Here is a 27262-nt window from a genome sequence, read left to right on the forward strand (position 1 = left end):
TGGGCTATGGCCATTCTAAATTTTTCAGATTGGAAGGGTTTGTTACTAATATGGGGTAAGGAGATGAAATTATGTTATGTTATGGATAGGCTGGGCCCTCTAGATTTCAGGACTTATCTGGACGAGAGACCCATCTGGAGGTTGTAGATTTCTGGAAAATTACTCTAGTGATTTGAACCCTTTTGGAATCTTGTATATTGCCGTAAGTGTTCTTTAGCTAGAAGGAAAAATCTGAGAAGATCGTACCGTAGCCCATGACAAACTCTGGGATTTGTCCTGTAAGTACTTGTTGAGGGTGCTTTGAAAACTATTGGGATTTTTTTTTTTTTTTATTTCTTTGCGTTGTATATATGTGATAGTATACAATAAAAAATTTTTAAAAAGGCTTCCTAAAGTTGCGTGTGTTTTTAAGAGCAGAAGATATCTGATCTCAAGTATTACTATTTTAATATGCTTTATAACTTTTAAACCCTTATTATAGCAGTAATCTAGCATTTTAACACAGCCTTTAATGTGTCGTATACAAAGGTGTAATGTCTTATTATAAGCCTTGAGCTGTTGAACCTGTGGTAGAGATTTCCCAGGGTATGCTGGCACAAGTGATATTTGTTTGAAAAGGATAACTACATTCTACCAAGGGCAGTGTTTGTAAAACTTATCTTACAGAATTTTTTTAGGAAGTTTTAGGTATACTATCCCACTCGCCCATTAAATTTTAATTTCACAAATATACTATTTATATGTTTAGTGTTATGTATATCTGTGATTTATATGTAAAAACAGTAAGTTTTTTTTCATTCCCTCCACACCTGCACCGGTTTTCTTGTCTTGGAATGAGTGGGAGAATTCATGGTCTAGCAAAACGAAAGTCTCCTTTAAAGTATTGTATTTCATACCAGCATTCTCTTAGGGGTCCCAAGTAGAAGACCTATGCTATGTGGAGTAAATGTAATGTTGAAACTCTTCTCCATGAAAAGAAGCTATTTATTGGGGGTCTTCAGTCTAATTTTTGTAACATATGAAGAAAAAGTTCTGACTGCTCAGATTCCAGGTTAATCCTACTGGTTTGTACATATTTTAAATTTCTGCATTCACCATTCTCTGGCAGCAGCACCTCACTTACTCTTTTCGAGTAGCTGTATATTCATAGATAGAACAGGAAATAAAAATAGCAATCTATTCTATTGAGTTCACATCTGAGGAGGTATGATTTTCAGCCATGGGAATATTAAAGTGATGTCTGAAATAAAAGCTTTCTTAAGATTTCTAAAGGCTTTTCCATGCTCTGAAACACAGTGTCTTTGATTTTTTTTTTTTTGAATGTTTGTTTCTCCTTAATAGCAATAGTTAACAGAAGTTGGTAAACTGATTCGTCAGTTACAGATAGAAAATGATGAGTTGATTCCCAAATCCCTGTTTAGGGTAATCCATAAAATGGGATGGCAGTTTCTTTGATCTTTACTTTTTAAAACCCTCATATGTACCCACTTTGTAAGCCTTTTGATGAGGTGTTTGATATGTAGAACCTGGTTAACTAAAGATATAATACCAGGTAAAGTAAATAGAAACATATATCTTTAAAATTAGAAGAGACCTTAGAAATATTGTTTCACTATTTAACAAATACTTATTGATTATTACACGAGGCACTGAGAAAAGTGTACTACAGAGGCAAATCTAAGCAGATCAGGTATCTGGTGATAGGAATATGACTTATAGCAGATTCAGTAAAGATTCGCTGAGGAAGTGATAGTTACATTACATCTGAGGAATGAGTTTGGATTAGGTAGATTAAGGAAATGAACTGTCCAAAGAGAATAGAGTATATAATGGACTTTAAATAAGACAGAACGTTAGTGTATTTGCAGAAGTGAACAACAGGTTTAACTGAAGAGGTGGAATAACAAGGCATAAGGTTGAAGAGGTAAGCAAGGTCCAGAGTAAGTAGAGATTCATAAGATATACTAAGAATTTACGATTTCTCTTTAAATTGAGAGGTAATTCACATATCACAAAGTATACAATTCAGTGGGGTTTTTTTTAGTATATTTATGCTATTATACAACCATCATCACTGCTTAATTCCAGAAAATTTCTACCACCCCAAAAAAGAAACCCTGTACCTATTAACAGTCATGACTATTTTCCCCTTCCTCCCATCCTCTGGCAACCACTAATCTATTTTCAACCTCTGGATTTGACTATTCTGGACAGTACATAAAAATTGAATCTTGTGGCCTTTATGCTAAGGCATAATGTTGTCAGGATCTTCTGAATTGTAGCATGTATCAGTATTTCATTCCTTTTTAATCAGTAATTTTCCGTTATATGAATAACCACATTTTGTTTAACCATTTACCAGTTGATGGACATATGGGTTCCTTGCACCTTTTGGCTATTATAAGTAATGCTTCTATAAACATTCATGTGCAACTTTATTTTTATTAGAGAAGTTGTGGGTTTACAGAAGTTTAATGCACAGTGAAGTTTCCTGTATCACAGTATTAACACCTTGCATCAGTGTTAGTTTTAATTTTTTTCTAGTAATGTACGTGCAGCCTAAAACTGTCACTTTTAACACATTCAAATGTGTAATTCATTGCTGTTAATTACCTTCACAATGTTGTACCATCACCACCATCTATTACCAAAGCTTTTCCATCATCCTAAATAGAAACTGTACAATTTAAGCATTAACTCCCTATTCCTTAGTCACCAAATCTCCTGATAATCCTGTTTTCTAGATTCTGACTCTCTGGGGTTGCTTATTCTACTTATTTCTTATTGGTAAGATCATATGATATTTGTCTAGCTTATTTTACTTAACATGGATATTCTCAAGGTTCATCCATATCACATCTATTAGAACATCATTTCTTTTTACAGCTAATATGCCATCATGTGTATATGTATATACATATCACATTTTGTTTATCCATTCATCACCTGATGGATACTTGGGTTGCTTTCATTTTTAGGTATTGTGATAATGCTGCTATGGACATTAGTGTCGCAAATAACTATTCAAGTCCCTCTTTTCAATTATTTTGTATATATAGCTAGAAGTGGCATTGCTGAGTCATGATTATTCTGTAAACTTTCTGAGAAACCATCAAACTATCTTCCATAGTAACTGCACCATTTTACATTCCCAATAACAATGAATGTGTGTTCCTATTTCTCAGCATCCTCTCCAACACTTGTTATTTTCTATTTTTTTTTAATAGCAGCCATTCTAGTGAATGTGAAATGGTATCTCATTGTGGTTTTGATTTGCATTACCCTGTTGGCTAGTGAAGTTGAACATTTTTTCATGTATTTCTTGGCCACTTGTATATATTCTTTGGAGACATGTCTGTTCCAGTCTGTTTCAGTTTGCTAAAGCTGCCAGAATGCAGTATTACCAGAAATGGGTTGGCTTTTACCATGGGGATTTGTTAGTTTACAAATTTACATTTCTGAGACCATGAAAATGTTCAAATTAAGGCATAAGCAGGATGATACCTAGATGCTAAAGACAGACCTCTGGCCTCTGGGATACCTCTGTCACATGGGAAGCCACATGGCCGACGTCTCTTGGTCCTTCTCTCCCGGGTCTCTTTGCTTTCAGCTTCTGGTTCCTGTGGCTTCTTTGGGTTCTCTCTTATCTCTTCTGAGGCTTTTAACTCTAAGCTCTCTTGGTTTTTTCTGTCCTATGTCCTCTTATAAAGGACTCCAGTGAAAGGATTCAGACCACCTTGAATAAAGTTGGTTGCATTTCAGTTGAAATCATCTAAACTAAAGGTCCTGCTCCCCAATAATGGGTCAGTACCCACAGGAATGGAACAAAAGAACAAGGCTTTTTCTGGGGTACATAACAACTTCCAACCAGCACACACTGTTTTCCCATTTTTAATTGAATTTTGTATTTTTCTTACTGTGGTAGAGGATTTCTTTGTATATTCTGGGTGTTAAATTGTTATTGGATGTGTGGTATCCCATTGTGTCTTTCATTGTGTAGGTAGTTGTTTTACTTTCGAGATAAAGTCCTTTCATACACAAATATTTTTAATTTTGTTGAGGCCCCATTTATCTATTTTTTTCTTCTGTTGAATGGATGCAAAATCTAAGAAACCATTGCCATAATACAAATTCCTGAAGATGTTTACCTTTGTTTTTCTAGGACTTTATGCTTCTGGCCCTTGTAATTAGGTCTTTCATCCATTATAGGTTGATTTTTGTATATGATGTGAGGTAGGGGTGCCCCTTCATTGTTTTGCATATAGAAAACAGTTTTCCCAGCACCATTTGTTGAAGAGACTATTCTTTCCTGTTGAGTGGTCTTTTGCCCCTTGTCAAAAATCGATTGGCCATAAATGTGAGGGTTGATTTCTGAATTCTTAATTGGATTCCGTTGGTTAATATGTCTGTCCTCCAGACAATCCTAAAGAACACCTAGGCAATATATAAGATTCCACAAGGGTTCCATGCACTCAAGTAACATTCCAGAAACCTACAACCTCTGGATGGGTCCCTGGTCCAGATAAGTCCTGAAACCTAGAGGGCCCAGCCTCTCCAGAACATAGGATAGTTCCATCTGTCTACCCCATATTAGTGACAGCCCTTCCAACATGAAAAATTTAGAACAGCCACAGCCCGAACACCCCTAACAAGAAGGATGGAAAGATCAAAAGTGATGGTGGAGTTATACAGAGAAGATAGGATTTAACAAGTGAATATGAATGCTAAACCATTAAATTGCTATCTCTTTTAGTTTCCAGTATCTTAGAGCAGCTAGAAGTAAAAACCCGAAAATTGTGGAATTATAACCCATGTCAAACTCTGAAATATGTTCTAAACTAATTGTGATGCTGTGCTTTGAAATTTATTGATTTTTTGGTATATATATTATATATATATATAAAATAAATATATATTATTTTTTACAAGAAAAGTAAGTAAAAAGTCTATTGTGATGATAAAAAAAAATATTTAAGCCTTAGCCGCCTATATTCTGGAGCAGCTAGAAGGAAAAATCTGAGAGGATGGTATGACAAACTCTGAGATCTGTCCTGTAACTACTAGTTGAAGAGTGCTTTGAAAACTATTGCCTTTTTTATTTCTTTGCTTTGTATATATGTTATACTATACAATAAAAAAGTTTAAAAAAATGTCTATCCTTGTATGAGTACAACACTGTTTTGATTACTGTAACTTTGGAATAAGTTTTTCTTAATGTTGCAGCTTAATTTTAATGTCTTGTACAAAAATATGGAACACTTCACGAATTTGAGAGTCATCTTTGCCAGAGACCATGCTGATCTTCTCTTTATCATTCCCAATTTTAGTATATGTGCTACCTAAAGAAGCACTATAATAAGTTTCAAGATTGAGAAGTGTGAGTCTTTCACCTTTGCTCTTCCTTTTGAAAATGGCTTTGTCTATTCAGGGCCTATTGGTCTTCCATATAAATTTATGATTGATTTTTCCATTTGTTCAAAGAAGGCTTTGTAATATTGAATGAGATTGCCTTGAATCTATATATCAGTTTCAGTAGAGTTGAAATCTTTTAACAGTAGTCTTCCAATCAGTGAGCACATAATGTCCTCCAATTTATTTGGCTCTTCTTTGATTTCTTTTAGCAATGTTTAGTAATTTTCTGTGTATCAGTCCTTTAGATCCTTGGTTAGATTTTCTTCCTACATATTTAATTCTTTGTGTTGCTATATTCAGAATTTTTTCTTTATTTATTCTTCTGATTGTTCATTGTGATTATAGAAATATTACTGATTTGTGAGTGTTTATCTTGAACCTTGTCACTTTGCAGAATTGATTTATTAACTCTAGGAGCTTTATGTGGATTTTGCTGGATTTTCAGTGTATAGAATCATGTCATCCACGAATAGTGAAAGCTTTACTTCTTCCTTTCCAATTTGAATGCCTTTTATTTCTTTTTCTTGCCAAATTGCTCTGACTACAACTTCCTATATAGTGTTGAATAATGGTGGTGATAGCAGGCATTCTTCTCTTGTTCTTGATCTTAAGGAATTGCTTTCAGTCTTATACAATTAAGTAGGATGTTAGCGGTGAGTTTTTTCATATATGCCCTTTATCATGTTGAAGTTTCCTTCTATTCCTAGTTTTCTGAGTGTTTTAATTAGGAAGGGGTGCTGGATTTTGTCAAATGCTTTTTTGTGGGGGAGGAGCCAAGATGGTGGCTTAGCAAGGTGCGGGATTTAGTTCATCCTCAGAACACCTACTAAATAAACAGGAACAATACAGAACAGCTCCTGGGGCCATGTCAGTGACAAGGTACACACAGTGTACCCCAGTCTGGACCAGCTGGACTGGCTGCAAGCCCCCCAAGAACCGTGAGTTCCCCAAGTTGCAGTGACTGGTGCCCCTCCCCAACAGGCTGCTTCCCAGAGGGGAAAGGAAAGGGACTTTACCAGCAGCAGGGGCTGAGTGCAACCAATCACCAATTGTGGAATAAATTAACAAATTCTGACAACTAAAAATAGGCCCCCAGCTCAGGAGAACTTGGTCAAAGCAGAGCTCGCTGATTTTTGCCCTGGAGCCAAGGAAGCAGGGCTGATGGAAAAAGAAAAAAAAAAAAAAAAGAAACAGGATTTTGTGGCTGTTTCTACAAATTCTTGACTGCCTTTGGATACAGCGGCAGGGCTTCTCAGGCTGCAACTGCCCCAGGCATAGGCAGAAACAAGCTCAGTAGAGAGTTTGTCTGGAGCCTGTGCCTTTCCCCAGGGGAGGGGTGAAGCCCAACTCAGGTGGAATCCCTCCCTTAAGGAATTCAGACACCAGGGCTTGGTAATTTGAAACCATTAAAACCAGCCTACAACCTCTCCTCGGTCTCCACCACGCCCCCAGCAGGAAGAGTCTGCCAAAGTTAGAGGTACCACATCACCTTATGCTGGTGGGACCTGCAGGCAGACAAGCGCCACATACTGGGCAGGATAAGAAAAACAGAGTCCAGAGAGTTCACAGAAAAGTCTTTCAACCTGCTGGGTCCCACCCTCAGGGAAAACTGACACAGGTGACTCTTCCCTCCTGATAGGAGGCCAGTTTGTTCTGGGAAAATCTGGCTGGGGTCTATAATACCTAAGTAGACCCTCCTAAGGGTGGGGGTGAAAAGGCACCATGCAGGCATGGCAAGAAGCAAGAAAACAAGAACTGGAAAATTCTCCTCTGTCAAACAAAACCTAAGCTAGAGGTCCAAAAATGCTGAACTGAATGTGAAAGAACAAACAGACAACAAATTCATCCAGCAAGAAAACCCTAGGTAAAAGAAGTGAAAACCATCTCCAGAATAAATAAGGTAGTTAAATGCCTAGACGCCAGTAAAAAATAACAAATCAGACTAGGAAAATTAAAGATATGGCCCAGTCAAAGGAACAAACCAACAATTCAAACAGGAGTTGAAACGTTTAATTCAGAATATATGAACAGACATGGAAAACCTCATCAAAAGTCAAATCAGTGAATTGAGGGAGGATATAAAGACAAGGAATGAAGAAAAAGAAGAAATCGAAAGTCTGAAAAAACAAATCACAGAACTTACAGGAATGAAAGGCACAGTAGAAGAGATAAAAAAAAAAACAATGGAAACCTACAATGATAGATTTCAAGAGGCAGAAGATAGGATTAGTGAACTGGAGGATGGAACATCTGGAATCCAACAAGCAAAAGAAAATATAGGGAAAAAAATGGAAAAATATGAACTGGGACTCAGGGAATTGAATGACAATATGAAGTGCATGAATATACGCATTGTGGATGTCCCAGAAAGAGAGGAGATGGGAAAAGGAGGAGAAAAACTAATGGAGGAAATTATCACTGAAAATTTCCCAACTCTTATGAAAGGCTTAAAATTACAGATCCAAGAAATGCAACGTACCCCAAAGAGAATAGATCCAAATAGACATACTCCAAGACACTTACTAATCAGAATGTCAGAGGTCAAAGAGAAAGAGAAAGTCTCGAAAGCAGCAAGAGAAAAGCAATCCATTACCTACAAGGGAAGCCCAATAAGACCATGCGTAGATTTCTCAGCAGAAAACATGGAGGCGAAAAGACAGTGGGATGATATATTTAAATTACTAAAAGAGAAAAACTGCCAACCAAGAATTCTATATCCAGAGAAATTGTCCTTCACAAATGAGGGAGAAATCAAATGCTTTTTTGTGTCAACTACTAAGGTAATTGTGATTTTTTTCCTTCATTTTGTTAATGTGCTATATTACAGTAATTGATTTTCTTATGTAGAACCGCTCTTGCATAATTATAATAAATCCCAATTGATCATAGTATACAATTGTTTTAATATGGTGTTAGGTTCAGTTTGGTAGTATTTTGTTTAAAATTTTTACATCTGTATTTATAAGATATTAGCCTGTAATTTTCTTTTTTTGCGTGATATCTTTATCTGGATTGGCCTAATAGAATGCATTAAGTAGTTTACTTCCACTCAAGTAGAACTGATGTAAACTCTTCCTGCAATTTTTGGTAAAATTTCCCTATGAGCTCATCTGGCCCGGAGCTTTTCTTCTTTGCAAGGTTTTGAATTCTTAACTCAAATCTCCTTACTACTTATTGGCTTTCTGAGATCTTTTATTTCTTCCTGAGTTAGTATAGATAGTTTATGCATTTTTAGAAATTTGTCCATTTCATCTAGATTATCTACTTTGTGGGCATACAGTTGTTCATAGAGTTTTCTTATAGTCCTTTGTGTTTCAGGCAGGTTGATAGTAATGACCCCCTTTTCATCTCTGATTTTAGTTCTTTGTGTCCTCTCTTTTTTTTCTTCGTCAGTCTAGCAAAAGGTTTGTCAATTTATTGATCTTTTTGAAGAACCAAGTTTTGTTTTTGTTTATTCTGTTGCTTTTTGTTTTGTCTTACTTCCTATTTCATTTTTCTTCACTTTCATCTTTGTTAGCTCCTTCCTTCTGCTCACTTTGGGTTTAGTTTGGCTGTATTTTTCTGGTTCTTCCAGTTTTGAAATTAGATCTCTGATTTGAAATCTTTCTTTTTTAATGTAAACATTTAAAGCTTAAAATTTTCCTTTCATCTGTGCCTTTGCTGCGTTTCATAAGTTTTGTTGTGTTATATTTTCATTTTAATTTGCCTGAAGATATTTCGTATTTTTCCTTGAAATTCCTGCTTTAATCATTGGTTGTTCAAGAGTATATTACTTAACTTCTCTATATTTGGAGTTTTTCAGTTATTCTTTTGTTATTAATTTCAAGCTTCATTCCATTGTGATTGGAGAAAATAAATTGTATTAGTTCAATATTTTTGAATTTATTAATACTTGTTTTGTGACCTGAGATACCATCTGCCCTTGGAATAATTCATGTGTACTTGTGAACAGTGTGCATTCCGTTATTGTTTGGTGAAATGTTCTATATATCTCTGTTAGGTATAGTTGACTTAGAGTATTGTTCATGTCTTGTTTTTCCTTACTGATTTTCTTTCTAGATTTTCTATCCATTATTTTAAGTTGTATATTAAAGTTTTTACTATTAATGTAGAATCATTCATTTTTCCCTTCAAATCCATCAGTATTTGCTTCATATATTTTGGAACTTTGCTGTCAGTTGCATGTATATTTATAATTGTTATATCATCTGGTTGAATTGACCCCTTTATCAGTATATAAGGACATTCTTTGTCCTTTGTTATCTGTTTTGACTTAAAATCTGTTTTATCTGATTTGATTCTAGCTACCCCAGCTCTCTTTTGGTTACTACTTGCATGGTATATATATCTTTGAATTTAAGGTGAGTTTCTTTCATAGAGTTGGGTCATGTTTTTAATTCGTTCTGCCAGTCTCTTCCTTATGATTGGAGAGTTTAGCCTATTTACATTTAAAGTAACTACTTCTAATGCCAGGCTTTCTCTTGTCACATTGCTATCTGGTTTTAATAAATCTTATACCTTTCTCCCTCATATCTTCTATTTCTGCCTACTTTTGTATTATTTTTTTTTAATCTTCTGTAGTGAATCATTTTGAATCCCTTCCTATTTTCTCCCTGGAAATATTTTTCATTTATTTGCTTTGTGGTTACCCTGGGGTGAAAATTTAACATCTTAAATATATAACAATTATATTTGATTTGATACCAACTTGGCTTCAGTAGCATACGCATGTAATGTTTCTATACCCATCTGTCTGCTAGACTTTTTTTATACTTGTTGAAAATTATATCTTTGTTTAAAAGTGCATTTTTCGGAGACCCAGGTTGAATTCCTGGTGCCTGCCCATGCAAGAAAAAAAAAGTGCATTTTTATGGAGATATATGCACATATCATACAATCCATCCAAAGTATACACTCCATGGCTCGCAATATCATCACATAGTTGTGCATGCATCACCACAGTGAATTTTAGAATGATTTCATTACTCCAAAATAAAAATTAAAATATAAAACAAAACCCAGAACATCCTGTTCTAGTGAATGCAACACATCAGAGATGGATTGGCTTTTAATAAAAGGGGACTTACTTATTTCATTAATTCTTCAGAGGAAAGGCAGCTTTCAACTGAGGTTCTTTCTTATGTGGGAAGGCACAGGGTGATCTCTGCTGGCCTTCTCTCCAGGCTTCTAGGTTCCAGCAACTTTCCCTGGGGTGATTTCTTTCTGCATCTCCAAAGGCCTGGGCTGAGCTGCGAGTGCTGAGATGAGGTATGCTGACCTGCTTTGGCTGTGCTACATAGAGCTCTCTCATTTAAGCACCAGCCAATTAAATCAAACATCATTCATTGCAGCTGGCATGCCTCTTAGCTGCCTGCACATGTTATCAGCAACAGATGAGCTTCATGTACCTTTGGCACATGTCCACAGCAACAGAACCAGGTGCCTTCACCTGACAAAGTAGACAGCTGACTCTGTCAACTTGGCAGCTATATATATTACCTGAAACCATACCTAATTTCTAAATAAAAACATTAAAACACATTTTTGTTCTTTTTCACCTAACAATACTCAGCTGTCCTGCATATAACTGGAAACACATTAACTCTCTCCAGAATAGGGTGCAAGTCCTTGGGTAATATTCATTCTTAAAGTTGATATCTTACAACTTAAATAGTGTTACAGGAACAAAACAACATCACAGTCCTCGTTTCTAATAACTGATCACATGGTCGTAGTTCATATTTATCACTACCTTCTTCCACTGCCCATTCCATGTTCCCTTTATCCTCAGCAAGCACTTCAGCTGGCCGTGGTTCTTTGCCTGGTAGGGTGACCCAAACCTTCATTTCTGAAGTTTCAGAGCCATTGGTAGCCCTGCCAGGAATGGATCGTTGCAGTTTTCCATTGATTTTAATCACAGGGCATGGTAGTACTAAAAGACGCCCCAGGGAATATCCTATCTCCCAAGAAAACTCTTCTTTACCTCTATTGTGTAGTTGCAGTCCTATTTCCCCCTGATAGTCAGGGTCAGTCACCCCACACAATAATGCAATGCCCTTCTTGGCTTGTTGATCCAGGGGCATGAGAAGCCCAAAGTGACCAGGTGGCAGTCTTAGATTGCAGTTCAGTGGAATCATTGTTGTTTCTCCTGGTAGAAACACTCCCCCTTTTGGAACTAAAACCTGTAGACCAGCAGAGCTCAGGGTTGCAGGGAGGGGAAGCAAAAATTTTCGTAGTGGATCACTAGGGGTAATAGTGAGTGGTGTCACTCCCATTTCCACCCCTTGGTTCCTGGAACCATGGATCCTGGCTATGAGAGAAACAGGGATGCTGATTCAGAGCATACACAGCTTCCTGGAGAACATTACCCCATCCCTTCAAGATACTGCCACCTAGTTGGCACCGTAATTGAGTTTTCAAAAGGCCATTCTACCGTTCTATCAATCCAACTGCTTCTGGATAATGGGGAACATGGTAAGACCAGAGAATTCCATGAGCATGTGTCCATTCTCGCACTTCATTTGCTGTGAAGTGTGTTCCTTGATCAGAAGCAATGCTATGTGGAATACCATGACAATGGATAAGGCATTCTGTAAGCTCACGTGTGGTAGGTTTTTTTTGTTTTTTTGTTTTTTTTAGATGGGCGGGCACCAGGAATCAAACCCGAGTCCTCTGGCAAGGCAGGCAAGCATTCTTGCCTGCTGAGCCACTGTGGCCTGCCCACATATGGAAGTTTTGACCGAAGCATTGCATGCAGGGAAAGCAAACCCATATCCAGAGTATGTGTCTGTTCCAGTTAGAACAAATCGCTGCCCCTTCTATGAAGGGAGTCATCAATGTAATCAGCCTGCCACCATGTAGCTGGCTGGTCACCTCCGGGAATGGTGTCATATCGGGGGCTTTGTGTGGGTCTCTGCTACTGGCTGATTGGGCACTCAGCACGGCTGTAGCCAAGTCAGCCTTGGTGAGTGAAAGTCCATGTTTCTGAGCCCATGCATAACCTCCATCCCTATCACCATGACCACTTTGTTCATGAGCCCATTGGGCAGTGACAGGAGTTGCTAGGGAAGGAGGCTGACTGGTATCCATAGAACAGGTCATCTTATCCGCTTGATTATTAAAACCTTCCTCTGCTGAAGTCACCCTCTGGTGTGCATTCACATGGGCCACAAATATGTTTATGTTTTTAGTCCACTCAGGTCTATCCACATACCTCTTCCCCAGGCCTCTTTTTCATTAATTTCCAATTATGGTCTTTCCAAGTCCCTGACCATCCAGCCAAACCATTAGCAGCAGCTCATGAGTCATTATACAAATGCCCCTTGGCCAGTTCTCCTTTCAAGCAAAATGAACAAGGTGCACTGTTAGAAGTTCTACCCACTGGTAGAATTTCCCCTCACCACTGTCCTTCAAGGACACCCCAGAAAGGGATTATACTGCTGCAGCTGTCCACTTTTGGGTGGTACCTGCATATCGTGCTGAACCTGACGAAGTTGACCACTGAAACTGACCATGACACATCCCATACCTCTTGGCACCCACTGTTGTTGGCTTCTGGTATTGGTATGGCACATTTGTTACTGTTGGTGAAAGACTATTAAGATATTACTGTTATAGTCGATACTTTGCTGTAGGTACATTTCCCCTCATATACCATGGTTTTATTTACTCCTTGTAAAGTGTACCTTTGTTCTGGTTCAGGAAAGAGCTTAACTTTATGTCAGTCACATCTTTGTCTACCTCAGGGTTCCCCGTGTTATACATTCCCATATTTTAACCTCTAGCTTTCCTTCCAGTGACATACGTGATTCTAAACTATCTCTTTCAACCACGTTTACATATCATCAGCACTTTTAATTATACTCACGAAAACATGCTGTCACCTCTATCTATTTCCAGGTTCAAGTTCAACCTAGCTAAAAATTCTGCACATATTAAGCAATTACTCCCTATTCCCTCTGCTTATTCTATCTCCTTGGTACCTATATTCTAGATTTCATGAATATAGATTTTCATTATAATTAGTTAATATCAGTGTGAGCATACAATATTTGTCCATGTTTCTGACATTTCACTCAGTATAATGTCCTCAAGGTCCAAACATGTTGGTGGCTTCAAGATTTCATTCCTTTTTACTGCTGAATAAATTCCATTTTAAGTATATACCATATTTTATTTATTCATTGGTTGGTGGGCACTTGGGTTGTTTAAATCTTTTGGCAGTTGTGAATAATGCCATTGTGAACATCTGTGTGTAAGTGTTCAAGTTCATACTTTCAGATCTTCTGTACATATATGATGTACTGGAATTTCCGGAGAGTAAAGCAACTCTATATTTAGTTTTCTGAGGACCCACCAAATCATCTTCCACAGCAGCTGTACCATTTTATATTCCCACCAGCAGTGAATAAGTGTTCCTCTTTCTCTACATCTTCTCCAATACTTACGGTTTCCTGTTTACTAGTGGCCATTCTAGTGGGTGTGAAATGATATCTTATTGTGGTTTTGATTCACATTTCCCTTATACCTAGTGAAAATGAGCATCTTTTCATTTACTTTTTTAGCCATTTGTATTTCCTATAGAAATATGTCTGTCATTTGTCCATTTTTATGGGTTGTTTGTCTTTTTGTTATCAAATTATAGGATTTCTTTATATATTCTGAATATCAAACCCTTATCAGATACATGGTTTCCAGATATTATCTTCCGTAGTCTGGCTTTCTCTTCATCCTTTTGACGAAGGCATTTTGATACACTGACATACTCGATTTTGAGGCAGTCCCATTCATTTTTTTCTTTTGCTTGTGCCTTGGGTGTAAGGTCTAGGAAACTATTACCTATCACTAGATATTGAAGAATATTCCATGAGTACTGAGAAGAATATATATACTGTTTTGAGGTGTAATAATTTATTTTTGTCTGTTAGATCTAGTTCATTAGCATATTATTTAGGATCTCTTTTTCCTTATTGATCCTCTGACTAGATGTTCTGTCTATTGAAGAGAGTGGTGTGTTGAAGTTTCCCACTATTACTTTAGTTTTGCCGGTGTTTGCCTCATGTACTTCGGGGTACTTTGATTACATGTATAAATAGTTATGATTCTTATTTTTTCTTGGAAAATTACCCCTTTTATTAACATGTGGTGACTTTCTTTGTCTGTTATAACATTTTTGAATTTCAAATCTATTTTGTCTGATATTAGTATAAATACCCTAGCTTTTTTTTTTTTTTGGTTGCTGATTGTGTGGAAAATCTTTTTCCATCTGTTCATGTTCAACCTGTTTGTATCTGTGGGTCTACAATGAGTCTCTTGTAAACAGCAAATAGATGAATCTTTTTTTTTTTTTTTTACCCATTCTGCGAATCTGTGTCTTTTAGTTTAATGCATTAACATTCAATGTTATTAATTGTAAAAGCTGTTCTTAGTTCAACCACTTTATCCTTTGACTTTTATCTGTCAAATCTATCATTTTTCCTTTTTATCCATTTAATTACCTTTACTGACAATCATCATTTCTGTACTCTCCTCCAAGCATCTTTTTCCTGTCTCTTTTTTTCAGCTAGCAGAACGCCTTTTAGTATTTCTTATAGGGCAGATCTCTCATCAACAAACTCAGCTTTTATTTATCTGTGACTACTGTAAACTCTCCCTCAGTTTTTAAGGGTAAAACTTTATTCAGCTTTGTAAAGAATTCTTGACTGGCAGTTTTTCTCTTTCAGTATCTTAAATATATCATACCACTGCCTTTTTGTTTCCATAGTGCTTGTTGAGTAGTCAGCTCTAAGCCAAACCAGGGTTAGGGTCTCACATGGGGTGCAGAACCATACCAAAGGGCCTTAGGGGCTGCAGACCTATACCAAAGAATCTTAGAGGGTCAAGCAAACATCTTCCCAGACTGCATTTCCCCAGCCTTCCCAGCAGATGGTGCTCTTCAGCAGCCTGTTCCACTGCAGCCCTGCTTTCCGAGATGGCAGCAAGCCAGTTGGGCAGGGTCCAGACCAGCCGAAAGCTACTGGCCTTTGGGGTGGCAAATGGGCTCCACAGCCACAAGGAAGCTTAATTTTACTCAACACAGCTCCTCTTTTTGTGGAAACAGTGGCGCTGTTGGCTCCCAAGCTCAATTTGGGAAGGCTCTGGTCTGCAGGTCTGGGTGCATTAGCTTCGCCATCTAATATTTATATGAAGACTGTGCCCTGTCTCATGAACCTGACAAGAACCTGAGTGATGCGCAACTGCCAGCCTTGGGGCAAGGATGGGTGTTGATATGTTCAGTCGCTGCAATTTGCAACTTTTTGTTTTTTCTTCTGTTTTTTATTCAGCTCTATGCTGTAGTCAGTGGTCTTTCTCTAGTCTCCTGAGCCCCCAGACCATGGCTTTGGACAGTTTTTGCCTGTTCTCTAGGTGTTTTTGGTTAAGGAGTATGTTCTGCTTCTCCTTATTCCACCATCTCCCAGAAGTCTCCCATAAATTATATCTTTGTACACTGTATGTTCCAAACCATATATTTATTATGTTTTATGTATCCACAATTTAGATTCTGAAAGAAGTGAAAAAATGGAGCTGTATACCAAAAATACAATGATGGGGACATAAATGAAATCAGAAATGGGGACATAAATGAAATCAGAATGGGGACATAAATGAAATCAGAAAGAAAGATAGATGTTAAAGATTGAGATGGTATAATCTAGGAATGCCTAGAGTGTATAATAATAGTGAAATGCACAATGTACAATTTTAAAAATGTTTTTGCATGAGGAAGAACAAAGGAATGTCATTATTGCAGGGTGCTGAAAATAAATGGTAATTAATATTTTAAAATGTCACCTGTGTGAGACTAAAGCAAAAAAATGTTTGTTACAGAATTTATATTTTGACTAGTGCATTTCCTAATATAACTTACATAGATAGTTTGATTGAATGCCATAAGTACTTGGAATCTCAGGTAGGACATGAGATTTTGTTGGTTTGTCCAGAGTGATGCCCCGATGAATCCCAGAGTGATTCGATCAGTGAGTGGAAAAGTTTTTGCAAAGCCCCCTTCGGGGAATGGTGAGAATGGGGAGAAGTTCAACTTCCCCAAGTTGAATTCTTGATATTCTCACAAGCAGTGTGGACAACCAAAGCTATAGGCTGAGCCCCCAGTCTTGGGGTTTGTTCATATGAAACGTAACCCCACAAAGGATAGGTCAAGTCCACTTAAAATATAGGCCTACGAGTCACCCCCAAGAGAGCCTCTTTTGTTGCTCAGATGTGGCCTCTCTCTCCAGCCAACACAACGAGCAGTCTCACCACCCTCCCCGTCTCTACGTGGGACATGACTCCCAGGGGTGTGGATCTTCCTGGTAATGTGGGACAGAGATCTTGAAATGAGCTGAGACTCAGCATCAAGGGATTGAGAAAACCTTCGCAGCATCAAGGGATTGAGAAAACCTTCGCGATCAAAAGGGGGAAGAGTGAAATGAGACAAAGTGTCAATGGCTGAGAGATTCCAAACAGAGTCGAGAGGTTATCCTGGAGGTTATTCTTATGCATCAAGTAGATATCATCTTGTTATTCAAGATGTAATGGAGAGGCTGGAGGGAACTGCCTGAAAATGTACAGCTGTGTTCCAGTAGCCATGTTTCTTGAGGATGATTGAATAATGATAAAGCTGTCACAGTGTGACTGTGTGATTGTGAAAACCTTGTGTCTGATGCTCCTTTTATCTACCTTATCAACAAAGGAGTAGAACATATGGAATAAAAATAAGTAATGGGGGGAACAAATGCTAAAACAAATTTAGTTTGAAATGCTAGTGATCAATGAAAGCGAGGGGTAAGGGGTATGGTAGATATAATCTTTTTTTTTTTCTTTCCTGTGTTCATTTTATTTCTTTTTCTATTGTCTTTTTATTTCTTTTTCTGAATTAATGCAGATGTTCTAAGAAATGATGAATATGCAAATAAGTGATGATATTGTGAATTACTGATTATGTGTGTTGATGTTTTAGTTGATTTCTTAATTTTTTAATAAATAAATTTTTTTTAAAATACAATGAGATAATAATGGCGTTTATAATTACCCATTTATTTGCCTTTACAAAAAGTCTGTTTTTCCTTGTTTGGCTCCAGTCTACTGTCTTATATCCATTTTTATCCCATCTTGAACTTTTAGCATTACTTTTAGAGCAGGTCTAGTTGTGATGAACTCCCTCAGCTTTTATTTATATGATAATGTTTTAATTTCTCCCTTGGTTTTGAAAGACATTCTTACTGGATATAGAATTCTTGATTGGCAGTTATTTTCTTTCAGCACCTGAAATATTTTATTCCACTGCCATTTTGTCTCCATGGTTTCTAATGAGGAAACAGTACTTTATCTTATTGACACTCCCTTGTACATGGCACGTTATTTTTCTTTTGCAGCTTTAAAGATTCCCACTTTATTTTTGCTTCAATTTAATTAAAATATGTCTGATATAAGATTCTTTTGAGTTTTTCTTGTTTGAGATCCATTAGGCTTCTTGGATGGATATATTTGTGTCCTTTTTAAACTGGTAAGTTTCTCACTCATTATGCCTTCCAATATTCTTCTGCCTCTTTCTCTTTTCCTTCTGGAACTCCCATAACATGTATATTCATATTTTTTATGGTGTCCCTCAGGTTTCTTATCCTTGGTTCACTTTTCTTAATTTTTTTTCCCTCCTCCTTGTTATTCAAGCAATAATTTTAATTGTCTTATCTTTGAATTCACTGATTCTTTTCCCTACTCCAAAATGCAAATGAAACCCTTTAGAAAGATTTTTATTTTAGTTATTGTGGACTTCATCTCTAGTATTTCTTTGTATTCCGTTTTATAATTGCTGTCTCTTTTGAAATTCTCTTTTTGTTCATGTACAGGTTTTCTGTTTTCCTTTAGGTCTTTGTGCATATTTAATGACTTTTTTTTACTGTCTTTATCTGATATGTTAAAGTCTCACATTCTTCATTGATGCTTTCTGGTGTTTGGGCTTGTTCCTTTCAATAATGCATCATTTCCTATTTGTTTACCTTGTCATTTTGTTTATAATTTAATGTATTTTTATAATTTAATGTATTGACTTTGGAATTCAGTCACTGAGCTGGTTCTTAAATTTCTATCCAACTAGTGATATGACAGTGATGTCCTTGAATATGAGGAGCCATCAAAAAGCACACACAGATGAAAAAAAATCACCTTTTATAGTTTTGCACTTTGTGTCTGTATTGGCCGTTGTGTTCCTTCAGAGTTTAGCCCTCCCACCAAAGAACCTGATAAACAGCCAGAAGAGAAAATACAGGTCGTCTCTGGTCTTTCAGAGCATATGTCCTGTCCTGGGCATATGCTTGCAACCTTAGGTATTTCTCTATTTTCACTAAATTGCCTCTTCTTTTTCTCCCTATGAAATAGTCTTTCTTCCCTATCTGGGTGCTGGATTGTGTTTCTTTAAGCCAGTAATCCTTTTTTCACAGGCTACTGTTATTTGATTGTTTCTTAAACTGATTTAACCATCTAGAATCTACTTTTGAGTCTAGGGCAAGTTCTGGGATGGTGAGGCAGAGACAGATGTCCTTGTTCAGTGTTTCAGGTCCCACTCCGTAAATTAAATTGGCACAGACAATGCACTCTAGTATGTACACAGTGGTTACAGTCCTCCCTCCTGAACAGGAACGGATATCTGTGCTGAGAGTTCAGGCATGCATCATGCTGAGCCTTTGTTTCAGGTCCCACTCCGTAAATTAAATTGGCACAGACAATGCACTCTAGTATGTACACAGTGGTTACAGTCCTCCCTCCTGAACAGGAACGGATATCTGTGCTGAGAGTTCAGGCATGCATCATGCTGAGCCTGGAAGGTAGTGGGAAAAGGACCAGCAAAAGCACCTCAAGGATTTTCTACCATTTTATGTTGCCTTTTTCTTCATTTGTTGTGCATCTAGTCATCTCAAGCCTTAGATTGTTTCCTCATCTCAACCCTTAGATTGGTTCTATAGTTGTGAGGAAGATAACTGTGCCATTTTTTTTCTAGGTGTTCAAAGATTTTGTGGGGAAATAGAACCCTGGAGCACTTCACACCACCATCTTGACATGAACTTATGTCTATCACTTTAATTTTTTTTAAGTTCTGTTTTTGGAGAGGCATCACTCAGTTTTTCTTATTTTTAGGGAATGTTTTTCTTTGTTTGAACATATTTTAAAGAGTTGATTTAAAGTTTTTATCTAGTAAGTCCAATGTCTAGGCCTCCTCAGGGACAGTTTCTGTTGACTGCTTTTGATAATACACATGGGCCATATTTTCTTGTTTCTCAGTATGTCTCATTTTTTTGTTGAAAATTGGACATTTTAAATAATGTAGCAACTCTGGAAATTAGATACTCCTTCCTTCCTGGGGTGTGTTGTTGCTGTTCTTCAATGGTTGTTTTAGGTGTACCTGTTGCTTTGTTTCTTTAGTGATTTTCTGAACTAATTGTATGAAGTCTGTATACTTTGGATATGGCCATTGAAGTCTCTGGTTAACTTAGTTATCACCTAATGATTGGACATTGATTTTGTTTGGTGCCTGGACTTAGTATGTCTCCCAGTAGTTGTCCAGGGTTTCTCTTTGAGCATTGAGTCATACTTCCAACACACAGCCAGGCAATTAATAAGTATACCTTACCCTTCGCTTCCTGTTGGTTCAGAACCTTATTGTCAGTCAGAGGTGAACCCTTAGGGCCTTTTTCGGTCTTTGCTGACGATGCCCATGGCTTGTCCATTTGCGGCCTTCTAGCATCCCAGAAATATGTCATTTCTTAATAAAGTCTTCTCTAGACATCTCATTCCTGTTAATTGTTTTGGTTAACTTGCTCTTTGTCCCAACTATTCTCTCTTTCTCAAGCATCTGTGGTATTAAACAATTACCACTGATTATTTTCAGCAAAAGTCCCAAAAGGAAAAGCTGGTCTCTGATGAAGATCACATAAAGATAAGCCATACAATTAGGGCTTTCCAGGGAATTGCCGTACAGGTCAAATGAAGACAGTTTGCTGGGAATGGGGTCTTGAAAAAATTCCAGCCCCATTCTGATCACTCTAGTGACTGTTAGACTGCTGATTTCACCATGAGTGTACGATGTTGATTTTTAAGGCTGCCATGCAGTTTGAGAGAGGGGGTTTAGATTAGGCTAAGTTAAACTACCACCAGGTTTACTGTTCTTACTGAGATGTACTGATTTTCCTTTAATTAATACTCCCTTAATTAATCCAAGCCTTTAAATTTCCAGAGTTCTGAAAAAGTTGATTTTGATCATTTCACCAGTGTCCTCATTGCTTTTATGGAGGAAAGGATATTCAGATTCCTTATTCAGCTATTCCCTACAGTAATCTCTCAGAATTTCATTTAAATTGAAAGCTATGGAATCAATTGAAGGGCTTCATGCAGGGAGTAGTGTGACCAGATTTGCTCCACAATTCGAGACAAGTTTGATGCTTTATAGGTGAATAAACTGAGTCCTGCAGAATGTAAGTGATTTTCCAGAATCCTAATGCTTGTATTAACATAATAGAAAAAGAACTCATTCTCTCAACGTTCTATCCAGTGTTCTTTATACTATGCTACCACTGTTTTTAGTGGTTGAATTAGGTAAACGTCAGTAATCCTAAGAAACACAAGAACGAGCATAGGCTGCAAGTCAGGACAAATAAAGCATTCATATTTGTGAAAAGTACTGACCTCTGGTTCATGATATTGGTCCATAAATATCTGTTAGCTGTGAATGTTAAGGTTCTTGTTGAAGGAGTGGTTTGATTCCCAGAGGGTATAAATTAGAAATCATAGAAGTTCCTATTAATATCTTGCATGCAAAATATGTCTTCTATTCATTTGTTTTCTTAAACTATTGTGCAGATAGGTAATATATACGAATAAGTCAATGTTTTGAGATGTGTAGTTTTTTGATAATTTGGGAAGTGAGACTAAATCGAGAGCCTCATCACTATGGAGTGTATAGAGCAACTTACTGATTTCCCTACTAGGTCTCCTATAAGCATTACTTTCAAGTAATTGCGTTTTCTCAAATACCATATATTTCTAGTTTAGCTAGATTTCTTTTGTCATCAAGGGGAACTGTCTATTCCATGTATTCCTGTTTGTATCAGTACAACCTAGTGTTTCTGGGTACAGAGGCGTAATAAAAGTATATTCCTCCTGAGACCCTATCTAGGATATTGGTAATTGCTCTAGGTTGTTGAACAGCAGTTTTACAGAAAGTTTAGAATTACTGAAAGTACTTAAACTTTTATTTTTTATTTAGGTTACTTACAACAAGAAAACCTCACTTCTACCTGCCAGACGTTTATTTTGGAAAGTTCGAATTTAAAAGAATATGCAGAACACTGTACAGATGAAGGTTTTATCCCAGCTTGCTTACTGGTGAGTGGTTTATTCCTCAAGGAAAAGATTTCCTTATTGACCAACATAAGAGACAATAAACACAATTTTAAAATCAGCATATCAGCAAAATGAGAATTCATGGACATTGCAAGACTAGGAAGATCCAACAGAAGGCCAGCTGTTCTTTCTCTTTACGTATTTATGCCAAGGCTTTTCAGTGAATTACAACTTTGCCTCTGAGAATCACTTGCAAAATGGGGCCCTCATTTCTGGTTACTTTCCCTGCTGCTTGTCCTTAGAGCTGATATTTTTTATTGCGTATCCTCTTTGCTTACTTCAGACAAATATACAACAGGTGTTTTGTCATTTTTTCATCTGTTTTGGTTTTGTTTTTTTTGTCCTATCTATTTTTTTAAATATCTCTAGACCATTAGAACTTCATTCAGTATTTAATGGGTATATTCTAGAAGTATATATAGAAAATATCCTATGTCGAATGGCTACATTAATGGCTGCCAAAAGACATTGAAACTGTTAAAATCTAAAATCATGTACAGAACTGCTGAAGTTTAGCAAGGTTACGGGATACTATGCCAATATAAAAAACCGTTGTGTTTCTACATATCTGCAGTGAACAATTAGAATTTGAAATTTTTGAAACTATATATAAAATGTATATATAAAAATAAATAATAGGGGGAACAAATGCTAAAATAAATTTAGTTTGAAATGCTAGTGATCAATGAAAGCAAGGGGTAAAGGGTATGGTAGGTATAATCTTTTTTTTTCTTTCTTTCCTGTGTTTGTTTTATTTCTTTTTCTGTTGTCTTTTTACTTCTTTTTCTGAGTTAATGCAAATGTTCTAAGAAATGATGAATATGCAACTAAGTGATGATATTGTGAATTACTGATTATGTATGTTGTTTTATTTTGCTTCTTTATTTTTTTAATTAATAAATTTAAAAAAAAAAGAAAATATATATACTTGAGCAGTGCAACAGTGGCTCAGTGGCAGAATTCTTGCCTGCTATGCCAGAGACCTGGGTTTGATTCCTGGTACCTGCCCATGCAAAAAAAAAAAAAAAAAGTGTTTGAGTGTGTGTGTGGTGTATTTAAAAACCACTTAAAATAGTCCCAAATTTTAAAAAAACCAACAACTCAGATAGTAAATCTAACAAAATATGTGCTAGGACCACTATGCTGCAAATTGCATAAAAGAAATTTCAGATCTAAATAAAGGGAGAGAGAAACTGTGGTCATGTATCAAAAGATACAACATTGTTATGAATTCTCCTGAATTTGATGTATATCAAAAATTTCTGCAAGTATTTTAGTATATAGCAAAAACCTTAATTCTAAAATTAATATGGAAAGGCACAGCAACTGAGAATAGTTTCATTCTGAATAAAAACTAGTAAATGACTTATTACCTGATCTCAAGACTTAATCAAGATTGAGCAGTATTGGTAGATAGTTAGACACATAGTTTAGTGGAAAAGAACAGAGATCCCAAAAATACACCCACACAAATGTAGTCAATTGTTTTTCTTTATAAAAGTGGAAAGGCAATTCAATGGAGAAAGGATAGTCTTGCCAGCAGATAGCACAGAATAGCTGGACATCCATACAGAAAAAAGTGATTCTACATGTACTGCATACTTTATGAAAAATTAACCAAAATGAATCATTGACCAAAATGAAAACCGTAGAAGCATCAAACTTCTACTGAAAAAACATTGGGAAGAATCTGCCTGACCTTGGATTTTGTGATAAGTTGTAAATGTGGCCTAAAAAGAGAAATAAGGTAAATTCACCTTTTTAATATTTAAGAACTTTTGTTCTATAAGAGACATTGTTTAAAGAATGAAAAGACAAGTCACAGGCTGAGAGAAAATATTTGAAATTGACATGTCTAACATAGGACTTGTATCCGAAATATATAAAGAACGTTTAACACTCAAAAAGGAGCTCTTCCTGCTTCGGCCAGCGAGCCTCTCCTGTGGGTTCGTCTACAGCTTCCATCGGAATCATCAGCTTCACAGCCTTCCCTACAGATTTTGGACTCTACGTAACCATGGTTATCGGCTCTCCAACCACCACTGTGCCCTCTTCCGCCTTCACTGGCTCCTCCGCCACCGTCCTCGACAGCCTTGCCACCCTCACCTTTCCTCCAGAACAGCTACTAGGGAAGTAGAAACGATACAGAACAGCTCCCGGAGACACGACAGAGATCAAAAAGACAGCGTACCCCATCCTGGAATGGCTGACTGTCTGGGAGAACCAGCTCCGGTGAGATCCCCGAGGGGCGCGGGCTTTCCCAGGCGGGGCAGAAGGTGGCCGGAGTCCCTCCCTTCCTCCTTCCCAGGCCAGCTGGGAGAATTGGGCAGGCGGTCCCCTCAAGCCGCAGTGGCTAGTGCCCTCACCACGCGAGGCCCACCGGACCAACTGAGAGAATTGGATCAGAAATCCCCAGACCGCGGAGAACGGTGACCGGGTGGGTCACTTCCAAACACGTGACACCCCGGTCTGGCTGGGAACGGTGCACTCTCCCGGGCTGCGGCGGCCGGCGACCCTCCCCGCGTTCGGAACCCTGGACCAGCTGGCACTCTTCCAACCCGCTTCGGCTGGCGAACCTCCCCCACAGCGAGAGTTTTCCAAGCTTAAAGGACCCACAGCACCTTTTACTGGTGGAACCCGCAGACAAACGTGTGCCACGAGCGCCACCTACTGGGCAGGATAAGAAAAACAGAACCCAGAGATTTCACAGAAAAATCTTTAAACCTGTGGGGTCCAACACCCAGGGAAATCTGACTAAATGCCCAGACACCAGCAGAAGATAACGGATCACGCTCAGAAAATTGAAAATATGGCCCAGTCAAAGGAACAAACCAATAGTTCAAATGAGATACAGGAGCTGAAACAACTAATGCTGAATATACGAAAAGAAATGGAAAACCTCTTCAAAAACAAAATCGATAAATTGAGGGAGGACATGAAGAAGACATGGGCTGAACAAAAGGAAGAAATAGAAAAACTGAAAAAACAAATCACAGAGCTTATGGAAGTGAAGGATAAAGTAGAAAAGATGGAAAAAACAATGGATACCTACAATGATAGATTTAAAGAGACAGAAGATAGAATTAGTGATTTGGAGGATGGAACATCTGAATTCCAAATAGAAACAGAAACTATCGGGAAAAGAATGGAAAAATTTGAACAGGATATCAGGTAACTCAAGGACAAAATGAACCGCACAAATATATGTGCTGTGGGTGTCCTAGAAGGAGAAGAGAAGGGAAAAGGAGGAGAAAAACTAATGGAAGAAATTATCACTGAAAATTTCCCAACTCTTATGAAAGACCTAAAATTACAGATCCAAGAAGTGCACCGCACCCCAAAGAGATTAGACCCAAATAGGCGTTCTCCAAGACACTTACTAGTTAGAATGTCAGAAGTCAAAGAGAAAGAGAGGATCTTGAAAGCAGCAAGAGAAAAACAATCCATCACATACAAGGGAAACCAAATAAGACTATGTATAGATTTCTCAGCAGAAACCATGGAAGCTAGAAGACAGTGGGATGATATATTTAAATTACTAAAAGAGAAAAACTTCCAACCAAGACTCCTATATCCAGCAAAATTGTCCTTCAGATATGAGCGAGAAATTAAAACATTCTCAGACAAAAAGTCACTGAGAGAATTTGTGACCAAGAGACCAACTCTGCAAGAAATACTAAAGGGAGCACTAGAGTCAGATACAAAAAGACAGAAGAGAGAAGTATGGAGAAGAGTGTAGAAAGAAGGAAAGTCAGATATGATATATATAATACAAAAGGCAAAATGGTAGAGGAAAATATTATCCAAACAGAAATAACACTAAATGTTAATGGACTGAATTCCCCAATCAAAAGACATAGACTGGCAGAATGGATTAAAAAACAGGATCCTTCTATATGCTGTCTACAGGAAACACATCTTAGACCCAAAGATAAACATAGGTTGAAAGTGAAAGGTTGGGAAAAGATATTTCATGCAAATAGCAACCAGAAAAGAGCAGGAGTGGCTACACTAATACCCAGCAAATTAGACTTCAAACGTAAAACAGTTAAAAGAGACAAAGAAGGACACTATATACTAATAAAAGAAACAATTAAACAAGAAGACATAGCAATCATAAATATTTACGCACCGAACCAGAATGCCCCAAAATACGTGAGGAATACACTGCAAACACTGAAAAGGTAAATAGACACATATACCATAATAGTTGGAGACTTCAATTCACCACTCTCATCAATGGACAGAACATCTAGACAGAGGATCAAAAAAGAAATAGAGAATCTGAATATTACTATAAATGAACTAGACTTAACAGACATTTATAGGACATTACATCCCACAACAGCAGGATACACCTTTTTCTCAAGTGCTCATGGATCATTCTCAAAGATAGACCATATGCTGGGTCACAAAGCAAGTCTTAACAAATTTAAAAAGATTGAAATCATACACAACACTTTCTCGGATCCTAAAGGAATGAAGTTGAAAATCAATAATAGGCGGAGTGCCAGAAATATCACAAAGACCTGGAGGCTCAACAACACACTCTTAAACAACAAGTGGGTCAAAGAAGAAATTGCAAGAGAAATTAGTAAATACCTCGAGGCGAATGATAATGAAAACACAACATATCAAAACTTATGGGACGCAGCAAAGGCAGTGCTAAGAGGGAAATTTATTGCCCTAAATGCCTATATCAGAAAAGAAGAAAAGGCAAAAATTCAGGAATTAACTGTCCACTTGGAAGAACTGGAGAAAGAAGAGCAAACTAATCCCAAAGCAAGCAAAAGGAAAGAAATAGCAAAGATTAGAGCAGAAATAAATGAAATTGAAAACATGAAAACAGTAGAGAAATCAATAAGACTGGAAGTTGGTTCTATGAGAAAATCAATAAGATTGATGGGCCCTTAGCAAGATTGACAAAAAGAAGAAGAGAGAGGATGCAAATAAATAAGATCAGAAATGGAAGAGGAGACATAACTACTGACCTCACAGAAATAAAGGAGATAATAACAGGATACTATGAACAACTTTACGCTAATAAATACAACAATTTAGATGAAATGGACGGGTTCCTGGAAAGACATGAGCAACCAACTTTGACTCAAGAAGAAATAGATGACCTCAACAAACCAATCACAACTAAAGAAATTGAATCAGTCATTCAAAAGCTTCCTAAACAGAAAACCCCAGGACCAGACGGCTTCACATGTGAATTCTGTCAAACATTCCAGAAAGAATTAGTACCAACTCTCCTCAAACTCTTCAAAAAAATCAAACTGGAGGGAAAGCTACCTAATTCATTCTATGAAGCGAACATCACCCTCATACCAAAACCAGACAAAGATATTACAAAAAAAGAAAACTAAAGACCAATCTCTCTAATGAATATAGATGCAAAAATCCTCAATAAAAT

At 37.2% G+C, this 27262-nt stretch overlaps 1 protein-coding gene and 1 non-coding gene across 3 annotated transcripts in view; one reads left to right on the plus strand and one right to left on the minus strand.

The window, feature by feature from the left end:
- Nucleotides 1-27262, plus strand: part of NPAT (nuclear protein, coactivator of histone transcription) — a 93318-nt gene that overhangs the window by 4520 nt on the left and 61536 nt on the right. For both annotated transcript variants that reach the window (XM_077113054.1, XM_077113055.1), the window contains exon 2: nt 21707-21825. In XM_077113054.1, the coding sequence (XP_076969169.1) occupies nt 21707-21825 (119 nt within the window). The remainder of the gene's footprint in view (nt 1-21706; nt 21826-27262) is intronic.
- Nucleotides 5245-5351, minus strand: LOC143645368 (U6 spliceosomal RNA). The gene has a single exon (XR_013157087.1). It is a non-coding gene; the product is annotated as a U6 spliceosomal RNA (small nuclear RNA).

This window comes from Tamandua tetradactyla, chromosome 8 (assembly GCF_023851605.1).
Source record: "Tamandua tetradactyla isolate mTamTet1 chromosome 8, mTamTet1.pri, whole genome shotgun sequence".
In the NCBI taxonomy this organism is placed as follows: domain Eukaryota; kingdom Metazoa; phylum Chordata; class Mammalia; order Pilosa; family Myrmecophagidae; genus Tamandua; species Tamandua tetradactyla.